Here is a 14843-nt window from a genome sequence, read left to right as displayed (position 1 = left end):
GGTCAAACTTGTCCACCTCAAAAGGTGAACCCTAGGAAGCGTCCGATTGAGGAGGTAGTCCCTAGGACGCTTCCCAAGAATCGTCTCCTATTGAAAAAGGTGACCCCTAGGAAGCTTCTCACTTGGAGGGCATTTTGACACTCAACCTATGGCTATGGCTGGAAATCAGCCCATAGTTGCTGAAAATCAGCCCATAGATGCTGAAAATCAGCAACCAAAAATGCCAAATGTCAAGCCCATTGGTTAGGCAAACATTGATGATGCAATGGAAGAAGGAAAGACAGCAATTCAGCAAGCTAAATCGATGCCCCATTGGCTGTTGCAAACTTTGCAAGACAACACTGTAGCAGTTCGTTCCTTTGGCAAGTAGAACACGTGCTAGTTCTCGCCATGCATCTGACCATTATGTGGATCATGCTCTTATGAGCAACTTGTGTGATGAAGAAGAGCTAGTCTCTTTTGATCAAGCACAAGAGGAACACAATTGGATACACGCCATGCAGCAAGAATATGAATCCATTTTGAAGAATGGCACTTGGGATTTAGTTGACTTAGCTTTTGGCAAGAAAGCTATTGGTGCAAAGTGGGTCTATAAGACCAAGAGAAAGTGTCATTTGCATGCCACATGGACATGGTTGACCTTTGATTTGGCAGTCTTATATCAGGTTATTTTAGGGCATTACCAAGCTTAGGAGGCTGGATAGCAGTCGGCAATAATTATCAAAATTTTAGGTGAAATTCTAGCATTTATTGCTATGAATTTATCGGCATATATGCTATGAGTTATGCCGCATATGATATGAGTAGTGCAACATGTGAACATGGGCTAACCAAGGGCACTTTTCTCCCTTTGGGTTTTTCCCCTTGGATATTAGGTGTCACACTTGTGGTTTATGTGGCACATGCCACTTTTGGGCAAAAAACTCGGTCTTCACTCTGTCACCGTGCTCATTCCGTCCGTTGCCGTCTCGCGGGAATTATTCATCGGGCTGTCCATCTCCTGTTGTGCCCGTGCCTGCCATTGCAGTAGCCTGTTGTGCTCGCACCCATCGCCTGCTGCTCCCGCCATCGTCATCACCCCCTACAACTCTTGCAGCACCCATCTCAGCTACTGCCATCACTTGCAGCTTCTGCCACAGCACTGTCGGCGCCTGCACAGCCCGTCAACAGTGCCCTCGACAACACGGCAACAGCTCCATCAACAGAGAGTCAGCACCGTGAACTATCCAGTCTCCACACCGATGACAATGCTTGCCCAACTCATCACAGCAACCCTGCAAAATCAGGTAACTGACTTTTGGTTCAAATCAAGGGGCTTTTGGGCAATTCTTGCTTCATTGCAAAAATCAAGTGCAAGCAGCACTACACGGCAACATCTTGGTGCAAGATTCAACAAAAACTTGGGGATTTTCCAGATTTTGGAAAATTTGCACAATTGCAATTACAAGAAACAAAGAAATTTGGGGCTTTTCTAAAATTAGTGCTTAATCGCACAATTAAAACTAATCCTGTTCCGAAGTCCCTCTGTCATCATCCATCCCTGGCAAACCGTTTTTCTCTGAAAATCCGGTCTGTTCTCCAATCCACTCTGTCTCTGATGAAGATCTATGCATCTGGTCTTCCTCTAGTCCACAATCCATTCCTGCCCTGGCTTTGAACACCGTCTTGGTCTTCGTTCCTGGAACTGAGTCTGGCACTCTCACATCACCCTTGGAGGATCAACCTCCCTTGGGACCGTTACCTGAGAACCTATCTGGCTCACGGAAGTGCCATCCCCATCTAGCACTGTGGAACACCACCAACAAACCTCTTGGGAGTTCTTCCCGCTTCTGTGCTCCTCGCCTTGGGCTTCGAATCCGTGTACTTTCCTGTACCTTGGACCTGTACACCATCATCTGGGACTGAATCAGTGTTTAGCTTTGTTGAGCCTGATGCTCTGATACCAATGTAACGCGCGGAAGCTCTGGGTAGTCTTCTTTCAGCCCTAAACACTCTTGGAAACCTTCTGATGCAAAAACGCACCATTTGATGCAAAAACGCAGGTAGAGAGAGAGTAGAGAGAGGTACCCAAATTTTTTGGGGCTTTTGAAAATTATGTGCCCATTGGTGCTCAAAAATTTGGGGATTTTCCGCATTGTTTATCTGCAGCCTTGTATTCAGGCAAAACATTTGCACAAGACTTTGTGGCTGCCTGGAATTGCACTCCGGTGCGTTTGGGATGTTGCCTACGGGTGCTTTTTATGGCATATTTGGTTGCACGTGTTTGCATCTCTCTTGCAAGAGATTTCACCTTATGGCTGGAAATACGACCAATTTATTTGGGGTTTTGTCCCAAGAGGACAAATTGGATGGCAGTAATTAATCCCTCTGGAGTTTCATGGTCCAAAATCTTCTTGTGGCCAAAGGATTATGGGGTTATGTGTCACGTGAAGATGTACGCCCAGTTGACAGAGCACCTAACACGCCTTGCCATGGTGCTCAACAAGCTGCAATACCCACTCTTCCCTCACAGGAGCGGAAGAGATGGGATACTCGCGATGCTCAAGCGATGGCTTTGATTGCTTTGTCAGAAAGCGATCAATCACACCACATATTCGTCCTTGCAGGACCTCACGGCAAGCTTGGGATGTGCTTGAAACCATGTATCATGCAAAGAATGAGGCTAGGGTTGCATTTCTCAAGACAGAGTTTGAGAACTTGCACATGAATGAAGGTGATAGTATGGCTGATCATCTTACAAAGATCTAGGATCTTCGGGAGCAACTGCTCAATATTGATAATGTCATTTTCGAAAAGCAATTGGTTTCCAGGACACTATCATCTTTGCTAGAAACCTACTTAAGCTTCCACACATCGCTCGCTCTATCTATGCGGGGAAACCCGGAACCAATCTTGTTTGAAGAGTTAGTTGGTTTGTTACTACAGGAGGACAGAATCGGAAGAACAAATCTTCCAACATGCATGGTGATGGGACTATTGCTACCCAAGACAAGGGCAAGGAAAAAGCCAAACATAGTTTTCAGCCAAAGGCTGATTTGGGACAGTCTTCACAAATAGCTAAAAATGATGCAAGCAAGTCCAAGAAAAAGGGCAAATGTCACTACTGCAAGAAGCCAGGTCATTACTTGAATGAGTGCAAAAAAACGCTTGCAAAGGAGAAGAAAAAGGAAAGCGGCATGGCTGTAGATTCTTCTTCATCACCTGTAGGGAAAGATGATGCATCAATAAATCTCGTGCAGGATGAGTGGACTTTCCTTACTTGCAGTTATGATGCATCATTGGAGCATATGTCTTTCAATGTCAATGAAAGACACGACACCTGGTACTTTGACAATGGTGCTTCTAAACACATTACCACACGGAGGGATTTATTTAAGAAGCTTATGGCCGCCCCTAAAGGCAAGCGCGTAACATGTGCAAACAATTCTTCTTATCCGGTTCAGGATGGGTGAGGTGATCCTCACAACAATAGATGGTGCAAAATTATGTCTTCCAGATGTATTGTATGTGCCACGGATTAAGAAGAACTTATTGTCTGTCTCCTCTTATGCTAAAAGAGGATATGCAATGAATTTTGAGGACGATAGATGCACAGTGAAAGACCGTGAAGGAGGCTATGCATTGGTCACTTCATTGTACCATAGGTTATATCAGCTTGACAGGTTTGACAGGAGAGCATGATGCTCATGTGGTTACTGTCAAAATATGCAGCGGAAATGATAACCAAACTTGGGTCCACAAGAGCAAGTAGAGTGCAGAAAATAGACACAGCACAAGAGACACAGAGAAATAGGCGTGTAAACTCTTCTCTATACACAAGATCCCGTACAAAACTGAATGATACAATGGTGAGGAACATGGGGCCTATTTATATGCCCCATGGATGCAGTCGGCCACTACATGAGGCTCTCTACGACTGCATAAAGCAGTCGGCCAGCAATAGATGTCTCCACGACTGAGTAAAACAGGTCGGCCAGCATAGAATATCTCCACGACTGTGTAAAACAGGTCGGCCAGCATTAGCACCTCCACGACTAGTCGGCCAGCCACCATGGGCTCCTACCAATCATCTGGCATCCATCCACACCATGGAAAAATGGAAAAAAATGGGAAAAAAATACGGGGAGTGAGGAAAAATGATAAAACACCTATACAGGGCGGGCACACCCACAACAGAGGCCCTCGTGTATAAATATAGATAGGAGCTGACTTCTAACAGTTACCACTCTTACACCCACCATGCATGAGGTAGACTTGTGGCATGCCAAGTTTGGGCATGTGAATTATGGCAATTTGATGCTATTGCAAAGGCATAAAATGGTACAGGTTATGCCTCATGTAGAACTGCCACCAAAACATGTATGTGAAGGGTGCATATTGGGTAAGATGCACAGAAATGAATTTCCAAAAGATAGATCAACAAGGTCTGTACGGATATTGCAACTTGTGCACAGTGATGTGTGTGGTCCTATGCGAACACCATCTTTTGGAAAGCATCTATACTTCGTAACCTTTATCGATGACTACTCCAGATTTGCTTGGGTGTGTCCCCTAAAGACAAAATCTGATGTATTTGCATGTTTTCAAGATTTTGTGGCACAAGCTGAAAATCAAATAGGTTGCAAACAAATCGAGGGAGGGAATACATGTCCATTGCTTTCAATGCATTTATGGCAAAAAAAAGACAAAAAGCATCAATGTACAATGCCATATTCTCTTCAGCAAAATGGTATTGCTCAGAGAAAGAACAAGTCTTTAATGGAAATGGCTAGATGCATGGTTAAAGGCAAAGAATTGCCTCACAAATTCTGGATGGAGGCAATAATGTGTGCTACACGTGTTGAATAGATGCCCTACCAAAGCATTGAAAACCATAACGCCATATGAGGCCTGGCATGAAAGGAAACCTAAAGTTGATCACTTTAGAGTTTTTGGATGTATAGCATATGCACATGTGACTCAACAGTTGAGAGGTAAGCTTGATGACAATGCAGCTAAGTGCATATTTGTGTGTTATATAGCAGTGGCAATAAAGGCTACCGTCTCTTTAATCCTTCTACACAAAGGATTTTGGACAGCAGAGATGTTGTATTTGCTGAAAATTCAGACCAACCATTGGCTGAATTTTTTGGACAGCCACCTTCGGGCCCACATAACATGTTTGAAGGACTTCGCCCGTTGGGAATTGATCGCTCAACAAATCAGCCATCAACTTTGCCTGATGGACAACATTTGGGTACTCAAAATCAGCCCATGAATGAGCTCATTACACCTCAAAATGTGGAGGAAGCAGTGAAGTAAGAGCGGACAGCAACGGAAGTGGCTAGAGTTGTGCCTCGTTGGCTGCTCCGTACTTTATAGGAGAGCAAACTTTCAGCTCTACTTGCTAGCAGGACTAGGGCTAGTTCACGTAATGCAAGAGAACATGCAGATGTTGCTTGCATGAGTACACTTTGTGATGAAGATGAGCCAGATTCATTTGAAGAGGCTCATGAGGATAAGCATTGGATGCAAGCCATGTAAAATGAGATGGATTCTATCCATAAATACAGCACATGGGATTTGGTAGAGTTGCTTGCTGGCAAGAAGCCCATTGGCGCAAAGTGGGTTTACAAATTTTAAAAAAAGTCTCATGGTGCCATTGACAGGTACAAGCCCAGGCTAGTGACCAAAGGATATGCCCAACAAAAAGGCATTGATTATGATGAGACTTTCGCACCTACTTCCCGTATGGCCACAATTAGATGTGTTGTTGCATTGGCTGCCCATCATGGATGGAAAGTGCATCAGTTGGACATTAAATCAACTTTTCTCAATGGGGATTTGCAAGAAGAAGTGTACGTAAATCAGCCCATTGGTTTTGTGATGCATGGTCATGAAAACAAAGTATGCAAGCTTGGAAAAGCACTTTATCGTCTCAAACAAGCTCCTCGAGCTTCATATGAGAAGATACATACTTATTAGACCACACAGGGATTTCACAATAGGCAATTTTCACCTAAATCTTCACTATATTAATAATACCAAAAGTATGTATGTATATACAAAAGATGGTGACCATGGGCACACCCAAAAAGGTTGTCTTGACTCAAAAGTCATAGTTTATGATCAAATCCTCAAGCTAGGAATAAGATAAATGATAAAAAAGCGTGGCTTTTCTTATATAGGCACTAAGGATGCAAGTTGGCCATAATTCATGTTGTCGGTCAGTAGCTTTTGTCCATCTAGAAATTCTGTTGGGTTTGGGTTGCATAGAAAATAGAGACACACACATAGAAGTACACAACAGCAAGCACTCTCAAGAGAGTGAGAGATAGTGATTGATGCTCAAAGAAGATAGGATACAAAAAAGTGTGGTGTCCTTTCACACCTAATATCCAAGGGGAAAACCCCAAAGGGAGAAAAGTGCCCTTGGTTAGCCCATGTTCACATGTGGCACTACTCATATGATATATCATATGTGGCATAACTCATAGCATATATGCTAGTAAATCCCCCTTGTAGTGGCAATGTGAACCTGTACAAGGCTTGAGCAAATCACTCTCTGTAGGAGAGTAAGCCTAAAGCTTTGCGGAAAGCTTCAAACTTCTCTGGAGATACCGCCTTCGTGAACAGATCTACAACATTGTCCTGTGTAGAGGAGTAAGAGAATGAGATCTCCCCTGCATGAATCCTCTCCCTAACATAGTGATAATGAATCTCTATGTACTTATTACGTGCATGAAATACTGGGTTTCGTGCCACGATTATAGCACTCTGACTGTCAATGAGTATGGTGGTGGGTGTCTGCTGACACTCACAAAGATCAGTCATCAATCTCCTCAGCCATACACAATCTACTATGGCTGTAAAAGTTGCCATGTACTCAGCCTCACAAGTAGATGTGGCAACAGTGAGCTACTTTTTGCTTAGCCATGATATGCATGAATGCCCCAAAAAGAAACAAATCCCACATGTGGATTGCCGTGTATCATAGTCACCAGCCCAGTCGGAATTACTGTATGTATGTAACTCCAAGCTGCTCCCTTGGGATATACCAACGTAAGATCCATGGAACCCTGAAGATAGCGGAAGATTTGCTTCAATGCTTGGTGCATAAATGTATGAGGCAGCCCACTACTTGGCTGTAAAAACTCATATCAAAAGGCTCTCCAACACCATACATGCTCAATTTCAGCCCTGGCTCCATCGGAGTAGAGATAGGCTTACAATCTTGAAACCCAAATTTGTGCTGAATGTACTTTGATTGGTGTACATAAATCCCAACATCTGTCTGCACAAATTGTATGTCCAAATAATAATGCAACAATCCCAAATCTATTATCTCAAATGACGTTTGCAATTCAGCTTTGAATGCTGAAATTTTATGCATATCATTCCCAGTTAGCAACATGCATCCACATAAAGAATGAGCATAATCAAAGTGCCATGATCCTCTTTCACATAGAGGTGTCTAGACATGCTCCCAAAGCATGGTACGAAAAGATACATGCATACTTGGTCTCTCATGGGTTTTCTAACAATCCAACAGAGAGCACCCTCTATATCACGAAGACAAAAGAGGATTTGTTAGTCATCGTTATATACAATGATGACATACTACTCACATGTTGAGAAGACTTCAGCCTTTAAGGCTGAATTCCAAGATGTCAAATTTAGGCCCGTTGCATTTTTATTTGGACATTTAGTTCTTAGAGTGTTATGATGGGATAGTCATGATGCAATCAAAGTACATATAGAGACTCCTTAAAAGGTTTAATCTTGAAGATTGTAATTACACCAGTTGAGACAGGTCCCAAGCTTAGCATTCAGGATTTTGGAGAGCCTTTTGATCAGACACTATATCAACATATTGTTGGATGCTTAATCTACCTATGCAACACACGGCCAAACGTTCAATATGGGGTGTCACAATTGAGTAGATTTATGCATTACCTAGGTACCAAGCATTGGCAAGCTGTCAAGCGGGTTTTCCACATCTTACAAGGTTCCAAGTTTCTTGGATTGCTCTATCCCGGGTGGGTGAGCCATAGCTGCATGCCTTCAACGATTAAGACTAGGCAGGATGTTACAACACCAGAGTGTCAACTAGCGGATTTTGTTTCTTTCTTGGTGGTTCATGCATATCATGGCTCAACAAGAAACATCCAACAATGGCCACCTCTAGTTGTGAAGTTGAGTACAGGGCAACACTTACAATGACCATTTGAGTGTGTATGGCTCAGACGCCTTTTGACAAATCTTAGCATTGGGGGCAGAAACCCTCCACTCTTATCTACACTGACTCTCAAAGCGCATTGGCACTTGCGAGAAACCCAATATTTCATGCTCGCAAGAAGCACATTGAGGTGCATTACCATTATGTCAGGGAGAGGATCCATGCAAGAGAGATTAGCTTGGTGTATGTCTCTACACATGACAATGTGGCAGATTTATTCACGAAGGCCCTTCCTCGTGGAAAGCTCGAAGCTTTTCGCAAAGCTTTAAGCTTATTGCTATTTGATCAACCATATCCATGCACATATTCACATTATCACTCCAGGGGGGGGGGTTTGTAGACATTCTATGTCAAGCAATGGTGTGTGAACACTCTAGAACCAACCAGGGCACTTTTTTCCTCACCAAGAGATTTTTTTCCCCGTACACAAGCAATGTGTGTGTGAAGTGACTTTTGTACTTTAGGTCACTCTCGCTTATCATTTGTACCACACTCAATTATTATCGAGTATTGTGCCTCCTACTTGCTCACCACTGCTTCACTGTGTGTGTGTGTGTGTGTGTTGTGAATTTCTGCAAACCCTCGCCCTAATCCCAACACTTTTGCTTGGGAAACCTTATCAACATGATAGGGCAGCCATCTATCATGCAAAGAACAATACTCTCTACAAAGATATACTCTTTGCAAACCAATCATTGCCCTGCAACTTCTCTCCTCATCAGCTCACATCAATGTGTCAAACTTCTTGAAGCTTCTAAGTAATATTCCTTAGTCTTTATTAGACCACTTGCCCTTAATCCTTCACAAAAACAACCCCAGTAGATCTTGAAGTTTAAGGAAATGCTGCACAAATACTCTTCTACATGCTATTCTCCCAGAGGTTTGCCCCCTTCTAGAGCTATTGAGCATGCTATTGACTTAATCCCGAGATCGAATTTGCCAACAGGGAAATGTACAAGACCAACCCTCGGAAGCATGAAGAGATTAACAAAGTTTAGAAACTACTTGAGTTGGGTTTTCATAAATCCTTCTTCGTCTTCATGTTCAGCATCTGCCATTCTTGGTCTCAAAAAGGACGGTACATACAGATTATGCATTGAGCACAGTGCCCTAAAACAAAATTTCAGTCAACAATCATTACTACCTTAACAAGAACAGATGACAATTTGGATCGACTAAAAGGGGCTTCTCCAAGCCAAATCTCAAGACAAGTTATTATCAAATTAGAAACAATGACCAAACCACTTGGAAGACAACATTCAACACTAGACAAGGTCTTTATGAATGGCTAGTCCATTCCTTTGGAAGTTTGGCCTCACAATGCTCCTGCAACTTTCACGAGGCTTATGAATTGAATTTTCAGTACAATCCAAGGAGCAAGTTTCTCATTGTTTATGTTGATGGCATACTTATCTACTCAAGGAACATGGAGGTGCTCAAGGTAAACTCCTACCTCAACAAACAAAGACTCGCTTTTTTGAATTATCGCTTGAAGGATGGATGCCTTTAAATACTCAAAAGGGTCATGGATCACATAGCTTATCAAGAAGTCTCATTCTTCCTTGGCTGCATAACATTTAGGAACCTCCAACACTCTTCATAATTTGAAGAGGTTTTTTCCATTGGCCTAGCATGAGAAGAGATGTTACCAAATGCATTGTGGTCTTTGTCAAATACACAAGTCCAACGCTCTTTTTCTTGGTTTGTACCAATGTCTTCCAACTCTAAGAGACCTTGGTAATCTATCCCATGGATTTTCTTTCCCGATTACCTACAACTAGAAGGCATCATGATTGCATATTTGTTGTAGTAGATAAATTTAGCAAAAACATTATGCTACATCAGAGGCAGCCAAACTTTTCTTTCAACATTGTGGACCTAGGTATAAGCCTAGCCTCAAATACTATGTCTGCCATCTTATAGCCTTTGGGGCCATAACAAACCCCCAGGGGTAATGGGTGGACCACAAGAGGAGCAGACTGGGGACAATACTGTGCTCCACTATGATCTGCCATAAGGCAGTGGCCATTAGAGGCCGTGGAGTTGGTGAAGAGATGGGGGTGACATAGTGACAGCCGCCCTCGCAGTCGACGAAGGAGATGAGGGACAATGGAGTGTCCCCTACAGTTGTTAATCTCCAAGAAGTTTCTAAAATCCTTGTTCCTACCTAGAAATTCCATTCCTACCTTTTTGCCTTTAACATATAATGTATACTTTAAAGTTATACACACGTATGGAAAAGGTCCTTGAGTTTGTGCATTTTGCTATGATGTGCAGCGAGTTGTGCAAAGGTATTAAAGACTACAAACATATTAGAGACTACTTAAAGAGATGCAAAAGGTTGCTTGTCATGTCACTAGCTCACCAATAAAATCACCTACCTTGCTAAGGTCAATCAAGTACCTTGGTGGTTTCACCGAAAAAATCTGTCCTGTCACAAATGAAGTAATACAGCAGCAGACCAATAAATTCTGACCTGCCATAACGGTTTTCCACAAGAGAAATTTCAAACTGCTTGCATACACCATTACTCATAATCAAATCACATGCCCCTTAATGTGGCGCAATTCTGAAGGAGTAAGATCAACTCACATGGCCCTTAATGTGGTGCGATTCTGAAGGAGAAAGAGCTCATTCATTGTCAAGAACCTAGAAACATTGCCCAAAAGTCAAAATTCCTTGGACTCTAAAAGATGTTTACAACATCAAAGAAAATTGGATTGTTATATGCAAGCCCAAAGTTAACAAAACAAGATTATATTCTTCAACTAAAAGGTTTGCTCCATATATTTAAAGATTTTATCTCTTCCATGTTTAGTATAAATCATTCTTCAACTCCTTGATCACTTCTTCCAAGACTAGTATAAAATTTACTCAAATTTTTGGTAAGTCTACACTAGTTTTCTAGTCTGACATTAGGTCTGCGTAACTCCAAATCTGCAGTATTTCAAAAGATACCCTTTTGCAATATTGCACTTTTAATTTCCTTGTGCTCAAAGTAGCCTTTTACTAATAAAATCTTACAAAATTACGTATGCATTTCTGAACTATCAACTTTTTTGCATAGACAACTGCACCTGTAAAACTGGTCTTTAACCGACAGAGCAACAAACTTTCCAGGTTGCTGTCCTGATTCAAGTAGCACCGTGCTCTCTGCTTCACTGCCATCACCATTACTTCTCTCAACAAGATTAACATCAGAATGCCTGAAATCATATCAATCATAGCATGCAATCACCTCATCATAAGGTAAGACTCTCACATAGAATTGCCATATATTACCCAAGCTACAAAGAAGATGAGAGACAAGCAGGTTATTCATCCAAAGCATCTAACTTGTAATTACGATGAGATCAGCCAATTCTCATGATTCAAAGCCAGCCAAGAAAGAGAAAAAGTCCTATGAAAGTTGTAACCTAGCAACTTACACTTTAGTTGAGTGCTTCCTGTAGCTTAATAACTCCGCATATATCCAGGCAGTAATTATAGGAATGATTGCAAGGAAGAACGAAACCTGTCCACAGCCCAAAGTAACATGTGAATGGTTGTTAAAGGCACTGGTGAGGACAATGGTTTGGTGATAATGTAAGCTTTTAGCAAAAAGAGAGAAAGAATCTTGAGCCTCCAGAAAAAATTTCACTATGTCTTGAAATAGACTTCAAGAAGAACCCTCTGCTATTCCAATTGTTATCAGAGCTAGTGTCTACATGCCTTAGGGAAGGTATAAAAACAAAATAAAATCCATCTGCCTTGTTCTTCTGTGTTCAAGGTATGAAATCGTCATTATATTGATAATGTTAATAAAATGTTCATTACAAACTCTATTCTAATAATCTTGCTCTTTAATAAGTCGGCCTCATTAGAACATGTTTGGCGTAGCGGACTTCGTCTGGAAACAATTAAGCAGGGCATGTAGATTTCTTCAAAAGATGGTGAAAAATGAAAATCCAAATGCTGGCATAAGCATTCGGCAAGCATCAGCAATACATACTCATGGCATGCTTGCTTGATAAATGCTTTAACACGTTAGTGGGCAGACACCTTGTCCATTTGGAAACATCCCTTTGGGTTCATTGGCCTCTGTGACGCCCTTCCCCCATTGGTGCTCTCCATCGAGGGCGATGGCTATCTGAACCTCACCCTAGAGGCCACTGAGGAGGATCTTTGAGCCTCAGCAGGGTAAAGGGGTGTATTTTAAATTACTGTGAAAACTTTCAAATAATCCAATCAATGATACCCAGTTCTGGAAGCAAAGCCTGTTCTCTTCATAGAAGCGTAGTGTAGTTTTGATGTGAAACTTTTCAAAATTCAAATGTGCAACATCCAGTTCCAGAAAGGCCAATTCAGATTTAAGAAGCAAGATCCCAATTTTGTATCACATTTGGAACGAATGAAAAATTTGCCAACAAAGCCTTTTGCCGGCCTACATCGCAGATATATGCAAAGGATATCAACAGCATCCATCACAAAAAAAGAGGATATTAATGCCATGTCACAAGCATTAGTCCTCATGAGGGCATGTACAGAGTAGAATAAGGAAACCAGGGGTGTGAGCCCTCTTAGAAGGGATGTGGCCGGTCTGTGACTGGTGGTGTACGTTAGGGCTTGCACACACAGTAGATGTAGGTGCACAACTATGAGGGGTTACAACCACAATGACCGCAAATACCAAAAAAGACAGGTGTTGGACACTAGTCTCACCACTAGAAATACGGCATGCTAGCATCAGGCAAAAATGAGAAGCAAATCAGCATCAAGCAGAAACAGTCAGGTTTGGGGCAGTTTTAAATAGGGCAGCCTAGGCATGTGCAGACCTACCCGGCAAACGGTACTCTTTTAGCTTGTTGAGTAACTTTTATGTTACAACCCCACAGATCTCCTAAACAGAAAACACAAGTGATTAGTACAAACCCCCTAAGAGGGATGCAGACTAGTTTACCTCCCAACTATAGGTTGGGAGTTTTGAACCACGAACCAACCCCGAGCCAGGGGATAAGGTGTAACTCCTACAAATCCATGCCAGTCTGCCCCATGGAGGCCTTCGGCATGCCGAACTATGCTCAGCCGCATGTGTAGCCGGAGTCTTGAAAAAACTCTGACCAATAGTAAGGTTATGACAATAATAACCCATGTTTCACTTATATAGTGCCCACAACTGCTATAAATAACCATCCTGTTATAAATAGCCAATACACATGGATTTATTAAAAATAATAACCTTGGTTGCCTGTATTAGCCTGCTTTCTCCTGATCCCAAGGCTCCCCTAACCTTTCCGAATTAGGCCACTAATCTCGACGATTAGCACTAGGTACAAGACATTTCCACTCTTGGAAACAAAATCCATCTAAGAAAGAAAACTGGGAAACCTTGTAAACTAGCAACTATCTCCCAAGTCAAGTCCTCCTCTGTCCTATCTTTCCACTTAATTTTATACTCAAGGATCAACTTATTTCTAATTTGCCTTCCCTTGAAATCAATCACCGTTTCCAATTCATGTCATGTGCACAGTGTGTTCTACCCTGTGCTACACGCACGCAAGACTAGCTTCGAGGTTTGGGGAAGCTTGGAGCTAGGCAAGCTGATTGGCGAGCTGAGTTAGGGATAGACTAACGGGCGGGCCGCAGGGCACCCAAGTATGGACGGGCGGGCGCCCAAGTGTGGACGCTCGATGACCGGCCAAGAGCCTATAAAAGGGTGGCCAAGGTTAGTCATTAGTCATATAGAGAGTCTCGCGAGTTTGTGAGAGCTCTATGGTCTGGAGCCTGGATCTAGTGCAGACATGCACCTGCTTTATGCTACCGAGGCCGACAGCAGTCTCGACGCCCGCGAGGGTAGCTTCGTGGCGGTATGGGACGTCACGAGGTAGAGGCTGGTCGGTACGTCAACCTAGTTAGCTCAACTCGTGGCTCAGTGGGGACAGCCAAGACTGTGGGCTTGCCCACGGCTGTCATGGTTGGGAGGTGAGTCAGGCCTGCACCCCTTCTTGTTTGTTTGTTTGTTTGCAGGTTTCGAGTCTCGAACCAGGAGCATTCTACGAGGAGTTCCTTGGGGATTTGATAGTAGTATCAGAGCGTGCCTCATGAACGAGCAAGTCGGTAGGTAGAGAAGATGAGATCGAAGAAAGGTATGTGTTCAAGAAGCTTGCTGTTTTGTTATACATGATGCTGTTTTTTCAAGAAGTATGTGTTTTTCTCTCAAAGAAACCCAGGATGATGGAGATGGTGGTCTAGAAAGGGTTGATTGCTTTGCAAGAAGAAGGCTGAAGTTGCTTGTCAAAACGCATGGAACAAGTCGGGTGAGAAACAGAAAAAAAAAAGCACAATGCTTTTTGGTTGAACGCGAGAGAGAGCGAGCGATAGGGATTCGTTGCTGGCTTCGTCGACGGGTGCTATTGGTTGGTTCATGGCAAGTTGGTGGCGCTAGAGAACACGTGGGCTAGGCCTACGTAGGCAAGCGCCCAGGCCTAGGCGGGCCGGCGCTCAAGCCTATGCAGGCCGGCGCCCAGGCCCACGCAGGCAAGCGCCTAGGCCAGGCAGGCCGTCACGCAGGCCTACGCAGGCAGGCGCCCCGGCCAGGCCCATGTAGGCGGCCAGGCTTACGTTGGCAGGCGGCCCAGTTCAAGCA

General features: G+C 43.1%; 1 protein-coding gene across 2 annotated transcripts in view; it reads right to left on the bottom strand.

Annotated features, from left to right (window-relative positions):
* The window catches only part of LOC147639705 (protein REDUCED WALL ACETYLATION 1-like), a 56297-nt gene that overhangs the window by 22167 nt on the left and 19287 nt on the right, over positions 1-14843 (bottom strand). The window contains exons 2-5 of one of the 2 annotated variants that reach the window (XM_086772980.1): positions 11647-11732; positions 11296-11424; positions 10811-10867; positions 10622-10694 (exon numbers count right to left, since the gene is read on the bottom strand). In XM_086772980.1, coding sequence (XP_086629106.1) covers positions 10622-10694; positions 10811-10867; positions 11296-11424; positions 11647-11732 — 345 coding nt within the window. The remainder of the gene's footprint in view (positions 1-10621; positions 10695-10810; positions 10868-11295; positions 11425-11646; positions 11733-14843) is intronic. The other variant, XM_086772987.1, reaches the window with a different exon arrangement.

This window comes from Cibotium barometz, chromosome 3 (assembly GCF_041138505.1).
Source record: "Cibotium barometz isolate CiBa-2024 chromosome 3, ASM4113850v1, whole genome shotgun sequence".
NCBI classification, from domain to species: domain Eukaryota; kingdom Viridiplantae; phylum Streptophyta; class Polypodiopsida; order Cyatheales; family Cibotiaceae; genus Cibotium; species Cibotium barometz.
The sequence above is the reverse complement of the archived record's forward strand: the minus strand, read 5'-3'. Positions and strand labels throughout refer to the sequence as shown.